Below are 12,812 nucleotides of genomic sequence, written 5' to 3'. Positions count from 1 at the left end.
ATATGTGCCTACATTTAATGCTCTTGTAAGAAATAGGGTCAGTGCCCACAAGCATGTGTTGGCTAGCATTGCAGCCAGGACGTGCAAGATATGAATGATCTGCAGGGTTTGGTTTGGGAGACATGACATCAAAAGTGCGACAGAACACTAGCAAGGAACGCAAAGAGCCAACAACTTACCTGTTATTTTACTCACAGCATCAAGGCTTGCTCCACGGTTGGCTAACCGGCCGGCAAAGCTCTCCTCGTCATATGGGCCATCGCCGAAGTGAAGCGCAAAGCCAAGCGGCGTGTGCTGTTCATTGTTTCTCAGTTCAGAGTTGACAGCCTTACTTTCAAGCAGCAGGCAGAAAACACCCATATTCTTAGCTTCTATGCTCCGATGAACAGGAGTACTGCATGAAGAACATCAGTACAAAAACAATTATAGGTGCTTATTCGGCTTGTGCAATTATTACAATAGTTGGATCTGTTTCATTTCAAATTTGAATTATCAGAACTTTCTAAGTATTCAAAATGAATGGACATATATGTATTAATCTGCATACAGCCCTCTGTAAAGGTGGTTTCACTTCAGCGGATGCTGTACCAGAAACAGACCTTAAAAAAAAAATCGCACTTCCGCGACGCTCACTCAAAATTAGATGAACATATTACCTTCACATTGATTCACCAATTTTTTAAAGTTTAAAAGCTTATTATACCAGCTTATATGCTCTATGTGTAGTAAATTTTGAAAATTAGCCTATTTTACCAGTTACAACTTGCATTTTACAGAAAGTCACTTTCCATTGCTCACTTTCCATTGCTCACTCACTTTCCATTGCTGTCTTGGGCATTGACGTCAGCACCATGCTTGAGAAGGCAGGCAGCCACGCGAACCATGCCTTCAGAAGACTCGCGGCTGCTTTCGAATCCAGCAACCATGTGCAAGGCAGTCTCCTTCTTCAAAGGCACCGCCAGCTCCACCGAAGCATTGTGCTCTACCAAGAACAGGGCCGAGAACTCGTCCCCTGCAGATGGTATCAAAATTGCTAAATTTCTCTCTACTGCACACTGTGTTGATTACACCTGACAAGTTTGCTACAAAGCTAACTATATAAAGATATATTAAACCCTATGGTTATCAAACTAGATATGCTGAAATACTGTAAAACTGCATGTCCATGGCAGTAGTATAAAAGCGAGATATGAGGAGCAAAGCTTCAACAAGGGCAAGAGTGTTCTCACATCATCCAAAAATAGTGCTGCAGCAATATAGTATGTACTCATGTTTGATTGATTGATTGATATGTGGGGTTTAACGTCCCAAAACCACTTCATGATTATGAGAGACGCCGTAGTGGAGGGCTCCGGAAATTTTGACCACCTGGGGTTCTTTAACGTGCACCCAAATCTGAGCACACGGGCCTACAACATTTCCGCCTCCATCGGAAATGCAGCCGCCGCAGCCGGGATTCGAACCCACGCCATGCGGGTCAGCAGCCGAGTACCTTAGCCACTAGACCACCGCGGCGAGGCTTGTACTCATGTTTAGCACAGCTTACATATACATAATTTTATATGCAACATTACGATATCTATCTACGCCATCATAAAAGAGCAATCTGCTCAATTCACATGGAAAAAATTAGATGAGGATTTATGATAGACGAGGATTTCAGTGTAGTTTGTGCTGTACACCTCCCAAGAGTAATTCCTGGGTACAACCTTGATTGAAAGAAACAAAGGCAAGTAATTTTACTTCATAACACTGTACTATACACTGTATGAACTACACCAAACAAAACATACAGATAATCAATAAATTAAAACTAATTATATAACTTTGATCACCTGACAGTGGTATGAAACAACGAAGCTGGAGCAGTCTTATGGACGCGCGACTTTTGTAGTAAAATAGCAGGGCAAACGAAGACACTTGTGTCATTGTTCATTCTTCAGGTGTTGTTTTTGTCCTGTGCTAGCCGCAACAGTTGACCGAAACAATCTGCTTCAGCTGGAGTTTGTCCTTGCATGAGTAATGAATCTTTCGTTCTACTTCGAATGTGGGCATGGAAAAGGACATAGAAAACTAGTCAACAACAACAGCAATGCTGACGCAGATCTGGGGAAGCAGAGTGCATGAGTGCTGCTCATTTGTGAATGCTTACACGCAAGGCATGGCTCAGATTGACACAGCTGAGCACGTATTAATTTTACGGCAGCTGCCAGCACTGGAGTGAGCATTTGGTAGTTTCCAAAGCAACCATGTGTCTTACTCACTTCCTGTATTTGAAACAAAGGTGTTTGATCCTGGATAAATATTGCAGAAGATTCAGTCATCACGTATACATTAAAAATACCGAATAAAGCTCTCACAGCTGTCCATTCTTAAACATGGTGACAACGAAATAATGCTGCGCCTACATAATAATTTCAGTGCACAGAATTAAACTGCAACTGCAAGGACTGTACAGCTGCAGTGAGTCGCATGACATGCACCTCTTTCAATGGCCTTGTGCAGCAGAGTGTGACCCTTGAAATCTGTTGCGTTCACGTCAGCTCTATGGTTAAGCAGCGTGCTGGCAATGCCTTCCTGACGAGAGGATAGGGCCAGGTCCAAGGGCAGCTGTCCGGTGTCGTCCAGTTCATTCAGCTTGCCAGGCAGCTGGATGAGCAAAGGCCGAGATCGATTTGTGTTTTTCTAATGTCGCGAAGCAGCACAGTTGCTATGACATGTCATAGCTGAGGGCTTCAAATTAATCGGGCTACCGTGTATTATACTATGTTGCTTCGAAAAGCTTGAGAGGTTTATTTATTGTTTGTTTAGTAAATATTTTCAAAGTATGAAGGCATGAGGATCAAATTCAGTTACGCAAGGGGATACTGCAGCACTACTAAATCAACATTCTACAGGAGAAGGTTCAAGAGTCAGTAGATATAATGAAATTTCCTGCTCTAAGTACAACAAGCGACAGGTAAAGAGCAGATGTAATGTAAAAGAATGAAAATACAAAATAATGATACTGTTAGTTGAGGAAGTGAATAACATGAGTGAAAGATAGACATGTCAATATTATGAATCAGATATACAGAGCAAGAGAAAATGCAACTTCATGCACAAATTGCTCAACATCAACAAGCAAAAATCAATGAAAGCACGATTCATCTGCTCGTTATAGCCAACTCAAGGGTGATTGGGGATGCTGTAGTATTCACACGTATGTACACATAAAGGTTCAGGGATCAGAAAAGCTGGCTTTACAGATCAAATAAAACAGACCACTGTGCGGGTACCTAACATACCCCGAGGAAAAAAAAGAAAGATAACAAAAGTCTTCAAAAACTTAGTAGAAGTACGGAGCATTAAAACAATAAGCAAGCTTGGCGAGATTCATTTTGAACAAAACATAGCAGCTAACTTACCAGGGAATCAAATTCTATGAGGTACAGAAAAACGACGTCTTCCCGATGGGTTCTGATGGCTGTGTGCAAAGGGTAGCGTGTTTTTGCCTTGAACATGCTGTACAGCAGAGGGGCACTCATGTGGGCAAAATCTTCACTTCCAAAGTCATTCTAGAGGAAAAAGAAGAAGGGGACGAGTAGTAAGGCATCTTTACATGCAGTTTGCATGTGGAACATGAGCCAGTTTCAAAGAACGAAAAAAAAAATCCTCCCCACAAATGATCTATCAATCAATTAAATAAAATTGCACAGATCAATCAATAAAATAAAATTTGTTATATCATAAACTGCTTAACAGCAGAACTATTTTTGTAGTAGCATAGAGGTGAAATTACAAAACAATGATGTACAACTATACGTAAATAAAAACACGATACACATCAATATATTCATTATAACTGTACTATTATCATAAATGTTTATCATGCAAACAAGACATTATACTGATGCCAAAACAGATTAAAAAAATACAATATCTTTGTAGCTCTTGAGATTAAAACTCCTACTAACCCAATGATTAGAAATGAGTTCGGAACAGTGACGTTGCAAGTTATGAGCACCAATCTCATCAGCCAGCTGGTAGTATCTCACACAGTTCTTGACATTCACAGATGACACGAGGGATTCTTCACACCTGTGAAAATGTATGCATGATAAAAACAATGTGAGATAATTACTAGGCTTATGCATATAACAAGTGTTGGGTTCGAAGTGAATAGTGATTTTAGACGAACAATTTCGAACATCATTCGAATAATATGTTTCATATATGAAAAAAAAATGGACATATTTGTCAACTTAACCTACCTGCACAATATATGCTTTTTTTTTTTATTGAAACAAGGCCTGTGCAAGTGGCAAATGCTATTTTTTTGGTTCGAAAGAAGAGGAAACAGCTTTGAATTGTTGCAGAATTTGACTTTAGTCAAATGCAAATGATAACCTGTAAAATATGTTACGTTTTAATATTTGCTATACTTGAAGCATGTAAGTCAAAACTATGAATCGATGCGAGGGTGATATGTTCATTTTACGGGGACTCACGACAGTGCAAATTTTCAATAGTTTTCATGGCTTAGCACCCATTCACTACGGTGAAACCACCTTTACAAAAAGTTACATGCAATTTAATGTGTACAGTTGAACAGGTGCTTTCATGGCTTAGCGTATCTCCATTGCGGTGAAACCACCTTTACAGAAATTATACACTGACAAATATAGACTTATATGTTCGTTTTGAATTCTTTGAAATTTCCAATATTTTAAATTTGAATTGAAGCAAATTCAAATACTATAATATTTGTTCAAATATTCAAAGCATTCAAATATTCACACAAGCCCATGATTACTCATGTTTAGACTTGTCAATGTCAAGGAGACCGTTTTTTCAACTATGAAAACCATGTAAGTGGCTTGAAACTGTGATAAGTAACTGGAGTTGAGCAGTTAAAGTGTTATCCTAAACTCCATCCACTGAATCAATTCATAACCAATAATACCCAATAGTGTAGCATCGACCAGCAAAGATGCACCACGTTGTTTAGCGTTGCACAATCATCAAGGGGACAAAAGCTACAAGACCCTTCTGGTGGCAAGTTATATAACTGTCCACTTTTATTTCTTCCCATTTACAATACAATTACTCCTAATAACATACCCCTCTACTTTCCCTGGCATTACTGTCTGTTAGTTATGATTGATACTGTGCAAGAAAAATTAGCCCTTAAATTGACATTTTCCTTCTAAGATATAGCACAGCTCTTCACTGTAAGTAAAAGCATAGTGAAGATAAACACCGAGTTTTGTGAAAGATTAGTTTTATAAAAACTAAAACAACTTGAAGGATGTTAGACTGCATTTGGACAGCACACACATGCACAGAGAGAGAGACGTACAGAGATTCTTGATTAGCACCACATACTGAATGGTAAAGACCGATAGTGTGCCTATGGCAGACAAGTAACAAGACTGCCTTTTGCAAAACCAGCACCTGCTCAGAAGGCTGTCCAGAGAGAAACGCTTAGCAGTCTTCATCAAATCCAGTAGAAAGCCATCCTGAAGCCCAGACTCCATTTGGTCTGTGTAAACCCAGCGCAGCAATACCAAGCCCACATCTGGCTGGATGTCTGGAATGCCACCAAAGAATGCATCAGAAGGCGCATAGCGTTCCTTGAAAATTTAGCACACAAAATAACAGCACAGTGGATCATATAAGTAGCACCAGAAAATGCGACAGGCCAAGAATGCTTAGGAGTTATTGACAGGAGAATCGAATGCATCGGCAAGTCAATGTATAGATTTTATTTTCCTTTTCTCCTTCTAGCTATCCCTGTCCGAATTTTAACCCTGATAGGGTGCTGCAGTGTTGTGAAAATTTTTGCTCTGCTAGGGAAGCATTGTGTTTGTGAAGTATGACTGATGCCAATATTTTACTGTACACAAATTTTCCACATTGATCGGCCTATAGGGCCTTCCTCAGAGCAAATTTTTTTTAAGCTGTGCATTTTTTTTTAGCTGTGCAACAGCAAAAATAGAAAAATTGTGGGGAGAGGTGAAGACTGACTGAAAGGGCACCTTCAAAATAAGGTCAAGGAAGTACCTTTACCGTATGTATGTTTGCGCAGCAAGTTGTCCTCCATACAACAGATGCCAATCTTGGCCATTTTGCATTAATATTTCACATGAGTGAAGCGAGTTTATTACTAATGAACCAATAAGGCAACATGATGGTACAGGCCAGAAGGAAAAGTTTTTTAAAAGTGCTGGAAGGAATGAGAGGCAGGTGCATCCAAATTTTTAGCTAGGAGTCTCCCCTTTATACTTAACTGGTTATGGGTAATTAGAAACACATTGATTATACAGCGTAACAAGTTCTGCGCACATACACGATCAGTCCGAAAAGTAATGTCAGTAATCACATCGTGAAGTGATTGCACATCACAGTAAGCCAAGGCCGGCTGGAATAGATGGAAGGCGAAATATCTTTATGCACATACAGTCCACCAGCCGTCGGTGACCACCTCCAGGTTAAGGTCAGGCTTCTACGTCAAAATTGTTTTCATTTGCTGTGCAAGCCGTAATATAGTGCTCTTTGGAATAAAGGTGAAAGGATTAGCACCAATTTCGATGGAAAAGTCGGCAAGTCTGTTGTGTAAAGACATATGGTCTATGTCTTAACATATACCATATCGTAGAAACAGCCTATGGTATTGATAGTTTGTCGCAGAGTCAAATATTTCAGAAAACATTATTTAGGACAGTTGACAAGACCTAACGAGGCTCGTGCCACGATTCTGAAGGACATTCTTGAAGCGGCATACCATGACACTTTCGACACTTGAAAAACTCGCTGGAAGCAACTTATCGACTAAGTAGGTGCCTATTTCCATATATCTTGATGTGTCATATGAGTGCCACTTACATATATATTTCTTAATTGGCTAACATAAATTACTTTTTGAACATGACCTGTAAATGGTCTGCATTGCATGCAGAGCAATGACAGACACCTTAGGGCACATGAATGAAGCAAACCTGTCAGGTCCAGTGTGTCAACGTCAGCCAGGTTTCCTACTCCCCACGTTTGGCTTCGGCAAGACAACACAAACTTGTGCGCTCGTATTGACTTCCCATTCAGTTGAACTGTCAGGTCACTGAAAATGATAAAGAAAGAAACATTATTTAAGCCATTGCAATGTTTTATTTTTTTCAGCATGACATCTTCGTAAAACAATTTGACACTTTGCAAATGAACTAAACTGCAAATTTCCAGTAATACTACTAATACATACTTTGATGCTACACATCCTAAAATTAACATGCATGACCAATCCAATATGCTGCACCACAGTCGTGCAAGGCATACTACGAATGGCAGTGTTTACCTGTAGAGCTCCTGATCAAACAGACTTGCCACGGTTTTGAGCAGGCGAGAGACGAAGCTGTCCGAGTCTGCATTGCCAGATGCTGCCACGGCCACATTGTACTTCCTTTCAACATCTGCGCAGCGTGCCTGCAGCTTAACATATTCCTCACGCAGTAGGGACAGATGGCGCTGGAGTTTGGCTACATCTGAAAAGGACATGCAAGCTTTAGAGGCAAGAGTGACTGATGACCAACGTATAATGAAATCCTAACAAAGCCTGCTGACAAAAATCAAGAGTGAAGAAAAGCTGATGCACTTTATTAGAAACCAGTACTTTAGAACAACAACAAAACAAATTCACAGTTTTTGTGAGCCTGAACAACGAATAATGAGGCACGCCGTAGTGGAGAGCTCTGGATTAATTTTGACCACCTGTGATTCTCTGATATGCATTGAATTCTCTTGTATGTTGTTATATACATTGAAATCTATTCTACACAGTCATTTTTGCATTAGCCTTAATTTAATTGTGGCTGCCATGGCCAGGAATCGAATACACACCCTCGGGCTCAACAGCGCAATGCCATAGATGCTGAAGCCACCCTGACAAGTGACCCCTACAAGAAAGTTAGTTCTTAATAGTAACAATTTCAATCATTTTATGTACCAAAACCATGGTATGAATATGAATATCGCCAAAGTGGAGGACTCTAGAAATTCAATGACATGGAGCTCTTTAGCATGCACCTAAACTTAAATACATGGCTATCTAGTATTCTGCCACTATTGAAATGAGACCACTGCAGCTGAGATCAAACCCACAGCCTTCAGTTCAGTAGCCGAGCATTGTAAACATCTTAACACCACAGCAGCTATCCGTAGGTCGCGGGATTGAATCCCGGCTGCGGCGGCTGCATTTTCTATGGATGCATGTTAAAGAACCTTAGGTGGTCGAAAGTTCCGGAGCCTTCCTCTACGACATCTTTCATAATCATATGGTGCTTCTGGGACGTTAAACCCCACATATCAATTATCACCACATCAGCTATATAAACAGCATATTTTTAGATAGCTGTTTGTTATGCATGCAAGATTGATTTGTGGGGTTTAACGTCCCAAAACCAACATATGATTATGAGAGACGACGTAGTGGAGGGCTCCGGAAATTTTGACCACCTGGGGTTCTTTAACAAGCACTCAAATCTGAGCACACGGGCCTACGACATTTCCGCCTCCATCGGAAATGCAGCCGCCGCAGCCGGGATTTGAACTCGCGACCTGCGGGTCAGCAGCCGAGTACCTTAGCCATTAGACCACCGCGGCGGGGCTATGAATGCAAGAAGATGTGCTCAAGCAGACATTTCATCAAGTGATATGTTTCGGTTTGAATACACTGTGCAGCAAAAAAATGCCAATCAAGACCAAAAACTAAATTAGACTAGGGGAAAAAGACCTCCAGTTAGGCAGTAATGACACATCAGTCAGGCTGCAAACCAGAACAGTTCATTCACATCAGAGCAAAGTACAACTCTTGCTACTCAGTCAAGCTGACATAAAATTACCGGCCACTGCATAGTTCATATGTATCCGCTAAACCTTATACCAGGGCATTCCCTCTAGAAATTGAAAAAAATAATTTCCGTGACTAAACATGGCTACTTCACAGAACTGTCATAGTTGCTTAAAGTGAAATGCCCAATTCTGCATGCAGAAACACCCTATGTTCACTCAATGCGATGAAAACTCTGCCTACACTAGCAGTCATTGCGGAGAACAGTGCCATGTTTTAGTGTTGCTGTAATACTTTTGCATGTTCGGTAAATTTCACTACAGCGTCAAAAGAAAAAAGCAAGCCAGGAAAACTTGTAATGGCATTGCTAGGCTGGACAGCTTTTCATGACAACAAAGCAGCCTGACAGCATGACAAGGCATCTCGTGTTCACCTCTGCAGACTTTCTTCCAATTCTGCATGCAGAAACACCCTATGTTCACTCAATGCGATGAAAACTCTGCCTACACTAGCAGTCATTGCGGAGAACAGTGCCATGTTTTAGTGTTGCTGTAATACTTTTGCATGTTTGGTAAATTTCACTACAGCGTCAAAAGAAAAAAGCAAGCCAGGAAAACTTGTAATGGCATTGCTAGGCTGGACAGCTTTTCATGACAACAAAGCAGCCTGACAGCATGACAAGGCATCTCGTGTTCACCTCTGCAGACTTTCTTGACCCTTGTGCCACTATTCATCAAAGGGGTACTAACACGAAAATGTTTGGTTGTCCTGTTTTTTGCATCAAATAAAGGCCAAGCACTCAAAAAATGTGCTTATCCCTCAACTTAACGAACCCAGATATAACAAATTATTGGTTATAACAAAGAAAATTAAGAATAGTCTTGCAATAGATAAAGCTAGAAATATATATACTTATAACGAATTTTCTGATATAACGTAGTTATCTTGCTACAAGATGCAACTTTGTTATAATGAGGTTTGAACGTATTCCTAAGCACAAGTGCACCCTGACAGTCAGGGTGCACTAAGCACAAGTGCACCCTGACTTTAGCATGCGTTTGAATGCTAGTTTTGGTTCTGACTGTATTCTGATGTCACAATAAGGTACGAGCTTCTCGTCATATGCTTGTGCAAGATATCGTGACTTTACCACGGCTGTTCGGCACCATGGCTTATTTGGCGATGGGAAAGCGGCCATGTTTAATGTTTCGTTAATGCACAAGTGGCGATTAAAGAAGTTGTGATGCTTGACGCCATCACAACTAGCCAGACAGCTCCAAGATTGATTGATATGTGGGGTTTAACGTCCCAAAACCACCATTTGATTATGAGAGACGCCGTAGTGGAGGGCTCCGGAAATTTTGACCACCTGGGGTTCTTTAACGTGCACCCAAATCTGAGTACACGGGCCTACAACATTTAGACAGCTCCGTGAAGTCACCAGAATTCGTATTGTAGTATGATGTAAAAACAGTGCCTATGTCACTGGTATGCCATGGAAAAATTGACTTTATCATCAAAATAAACTTTCTTACTGGCATTTGCTGAGTTTCACACTTGCTCTGAGCTGTCTCTGTAAACACGAGATTTGTATTGCAGTGTAAAAAAACATTTGAAAAATGGTGTCAGTAACCTTTAAGCTTGTGTCTTTAGGCTTGTTGACATTAGGTGTGTGCATGCCTTGGTTTTTATAGCTAATGATATACCAAAGCACCTTTGAATTTGATCGAACTTTCAGCTGCAATAATGAAAGTATCATGTTCAGTAGTCGTGACTATGCACTACCAGGAACATGACAAAAGGATAACGGAAGAAAGACACACACAGGGTGGTGCACATACTAACACTGAAGTCCTACCGACAAGCTCCCATAGCTTTACATGCCCAGTATTACTCTTTTAATGTGAAATAGACAGGCATCGACACTTTCTTTCGGGCTTGTCGGTTCATTATGGAGCGAGGAAGTACCAGCACTCTGACGTACACTCGTGTAGCGGTTATGGCGCTTCGCTGCTGACCCGGAGGTCGCAGGCAGCAAGATTTGCAGAAGGCGAAGTGCTAGAGGCTGGTGTGTGGCGCGATATTAGTGCGCGTTAAAAGATCGTCCAGATGATCAAAATTTCCACAGCCCTCCACTACAGTGTCTCTTTAATCATATTGTAGTTTGGGAATGTAAAATGCCAGATATTATTGTTGAAGCACTGGTGCAGACCGACACGCACAAGAGAAACAACACATACACAAAAGTGCTGAGTACATGTAGTTTCTATTGTGGCTGTCTGCTTGCGCTGGTACTACTTTGCTCAAAAAAAGGCAGGCAGTTGGGCTGGAATGTGCAGTACAAGCACATCGATTTTATGAGCCATAGTTTATGGGCCACCACGTGTGCTCATACTGTTGCATCCATTCACACAGTAATGTAAGCAATCAAACAAGGCAAAGACATTTATGAAAGTTCACAAAATAGAAACCTCTGCAGATTCAGTAGGTGAACCTAATTTGTAAATCATTGCTATTCAAGTCTGCCCTTACTGATGGAGCACTGAGTGTTGCTATATAATGAATAGTATAAATCTCACCAGTTATAATTCATCAAGCAATCACGGCTATTACATAAACATCCGGAAAAGGCCACGGGCGATTTATACGAACTCAGCTGAGTGCACTCATAGTTTAAAAACTTTGGATTGGTGGAACTTTAGGAACTTTCGGGGATCCATATACAAGTAATTAGGTTACGTCATGCGACATAACATACGCAGGCAGACATATGTGGCACTTCTTTTTGTGACACTACCCCATTACTGAAACTAACCTAACAGCTGAGCGTTCACACATGAAAGAACTTCGGCACTTGTGAGTGGCGACGCCCGCCTTGGCAGCCCCATTAACATGAAACCCGACCAACACATTCTTAAACGAATCGAAGATTGTGCATCGCTTTCGTCTACGAATCACTGTTCTTTGAAAATGTTCCGTCAACTATGCCCACCAATGAACAAGTTCAGAACATTGGCAACAGACTGGTCCACTGAAGAGGCGGACACTGGCACACCGACCAAGTGACAGGCCTTGCACCGCAGCGACTAGTGTGGCGACATATTCCACAGCATCAATCGCTAAAGTATACGTTTAATGTAACTGCCACAGTTCGTTCTGCGCTGAGCTAACTGCGTTGTAAAGGTTGAGTAAACAAACGCCGGAACACAAACTCAAAAAGAAAACATCTAGGGAATCAAGTTACGCTTGCTTTACCGCACTAGCTGACGCCCATTCCCGTTCAGTTTCAAACACGCGCCTTGTATAATATGCAGAGTGCGTACCTCTCAGTGACACGAAAAAAGTTACATATCATTCATATCTAGCGAAAAGCAAGGCTAAAAGTAAATGAACGTAATACCTCCTTCCGCCATCGCCGCCCCGTGGTGACAGGGAAGGAAGGATAGAGCAGCGCCAGGCAGCGCACGCGAGTCGCGTAGTCGCAGTCGTCGCAGCGGTCTGGCTGGCACTGGCTGGCTTGTCAACTGGCTGAAGACGAATAGCCTCCGGCAAAACTGCATTCATGCAACAGCGCTCACTGTAGCAGAACTGTTGTCACTCTTTATTTAAAGCAAAAGCTGTGTGAAGTAATCCAGCAGTACAGCACTTACGGGTTTCGGTTTTGATTACCTGTTTTTTCGCTAGCCTCCCTGGGGCTGAACGATCCCTTCTACAAATGTGTAAACGTGGTATGGAACTTCTAAGGTACCCATGACGACTTCTGAGAGACGAAAAATGCTACGGGAACTTCAAACTTCGCGGCCACTATTCCGAGAGCATGCGCTGGACCAAACAGAGCCTGTGTACGGATTTCAAGCTGGACGGTTGTGCCCTCGCGATCTCCGACGCCAGCGTAGCTCCAGCCGACTGGTTCGCCCTCCGCGGTCTCCTGACGCCGTGCAGCTCTCGCATTGTGGCGCCCCGCCCTTGGACTGCTTCGACCGGATCCCCA

The 12,812-nt window shown here is 41.7% G+C and overlaps 1 protein-coding gene across 1 annotated transcript in view; it reads right to left on the bottom strand.

Moving 5' to 3' along the window:
- The window catches only part of LOC119182028 (rabankyrin-5), a 35,942-nt gene extending 23,567 nt beyond the window's left edge, over window positions 1-12,375 (bottom strand). The window contains exons 1-9 of the mRNA XM_075888908.1: window positions 12,222-12,375; window positions 7,331-7,517; window positions 6,981-7,099; window positions 5,437-5,572; window positions 3,957-4,080; window positions 3,408-3,557; window positions 2,484-2,649; window positions 817-1,012; window positions 180-394 (exon numbers count right to left, since the gene is read on the bottom strand). Coding sequence (XP_075745023.1) covers window positions 180-394; window positions 817-1,012; window positions 2,484-2,649; window positions 3,408-3,557; window positions 3,957-4,080; window positions 5,437-5,572; window positions 6,981-7,099; window positions 7,331-7,517; window positions 12,222-12,234 — 1,306 coding nt within the window. The 5' untranslated portion in view covers window positions 12,235-12,375. The remainder of the gene's footprint in view (window positions 1-179; window positions 395-816; window positions 1,013-2,483; window positions 2,650-3,407; window positions 3,558-3,956; window positions 4,081-5,436; window positions 5,573-6,980; window positions 7,100-7,330; window positions 7,518-12,221) is intronic.
- Window positions 12,376-12,812: the final 437 nt, after the last annotated feature.

The sequence above is a fragment of the Rhipicephalus microplus genome, chromosome 3, assembly GCF_043290135.1.
Source record: "Rhipicephalus microplus isolate Deutch F79 chromosome 3, USDA_Rmic, whole genome shotgun sequence".
NCBI classification, from domain to species: Eukaryota; Metazoa; Arthropoda; class Arachnida; order Ixodida; family Ixodidae; genus Rhipicephalus; species Rhipicephalus microplus.
This window is presented reverse-complemented; position numbering and strand designations above follow the sequence as displayed.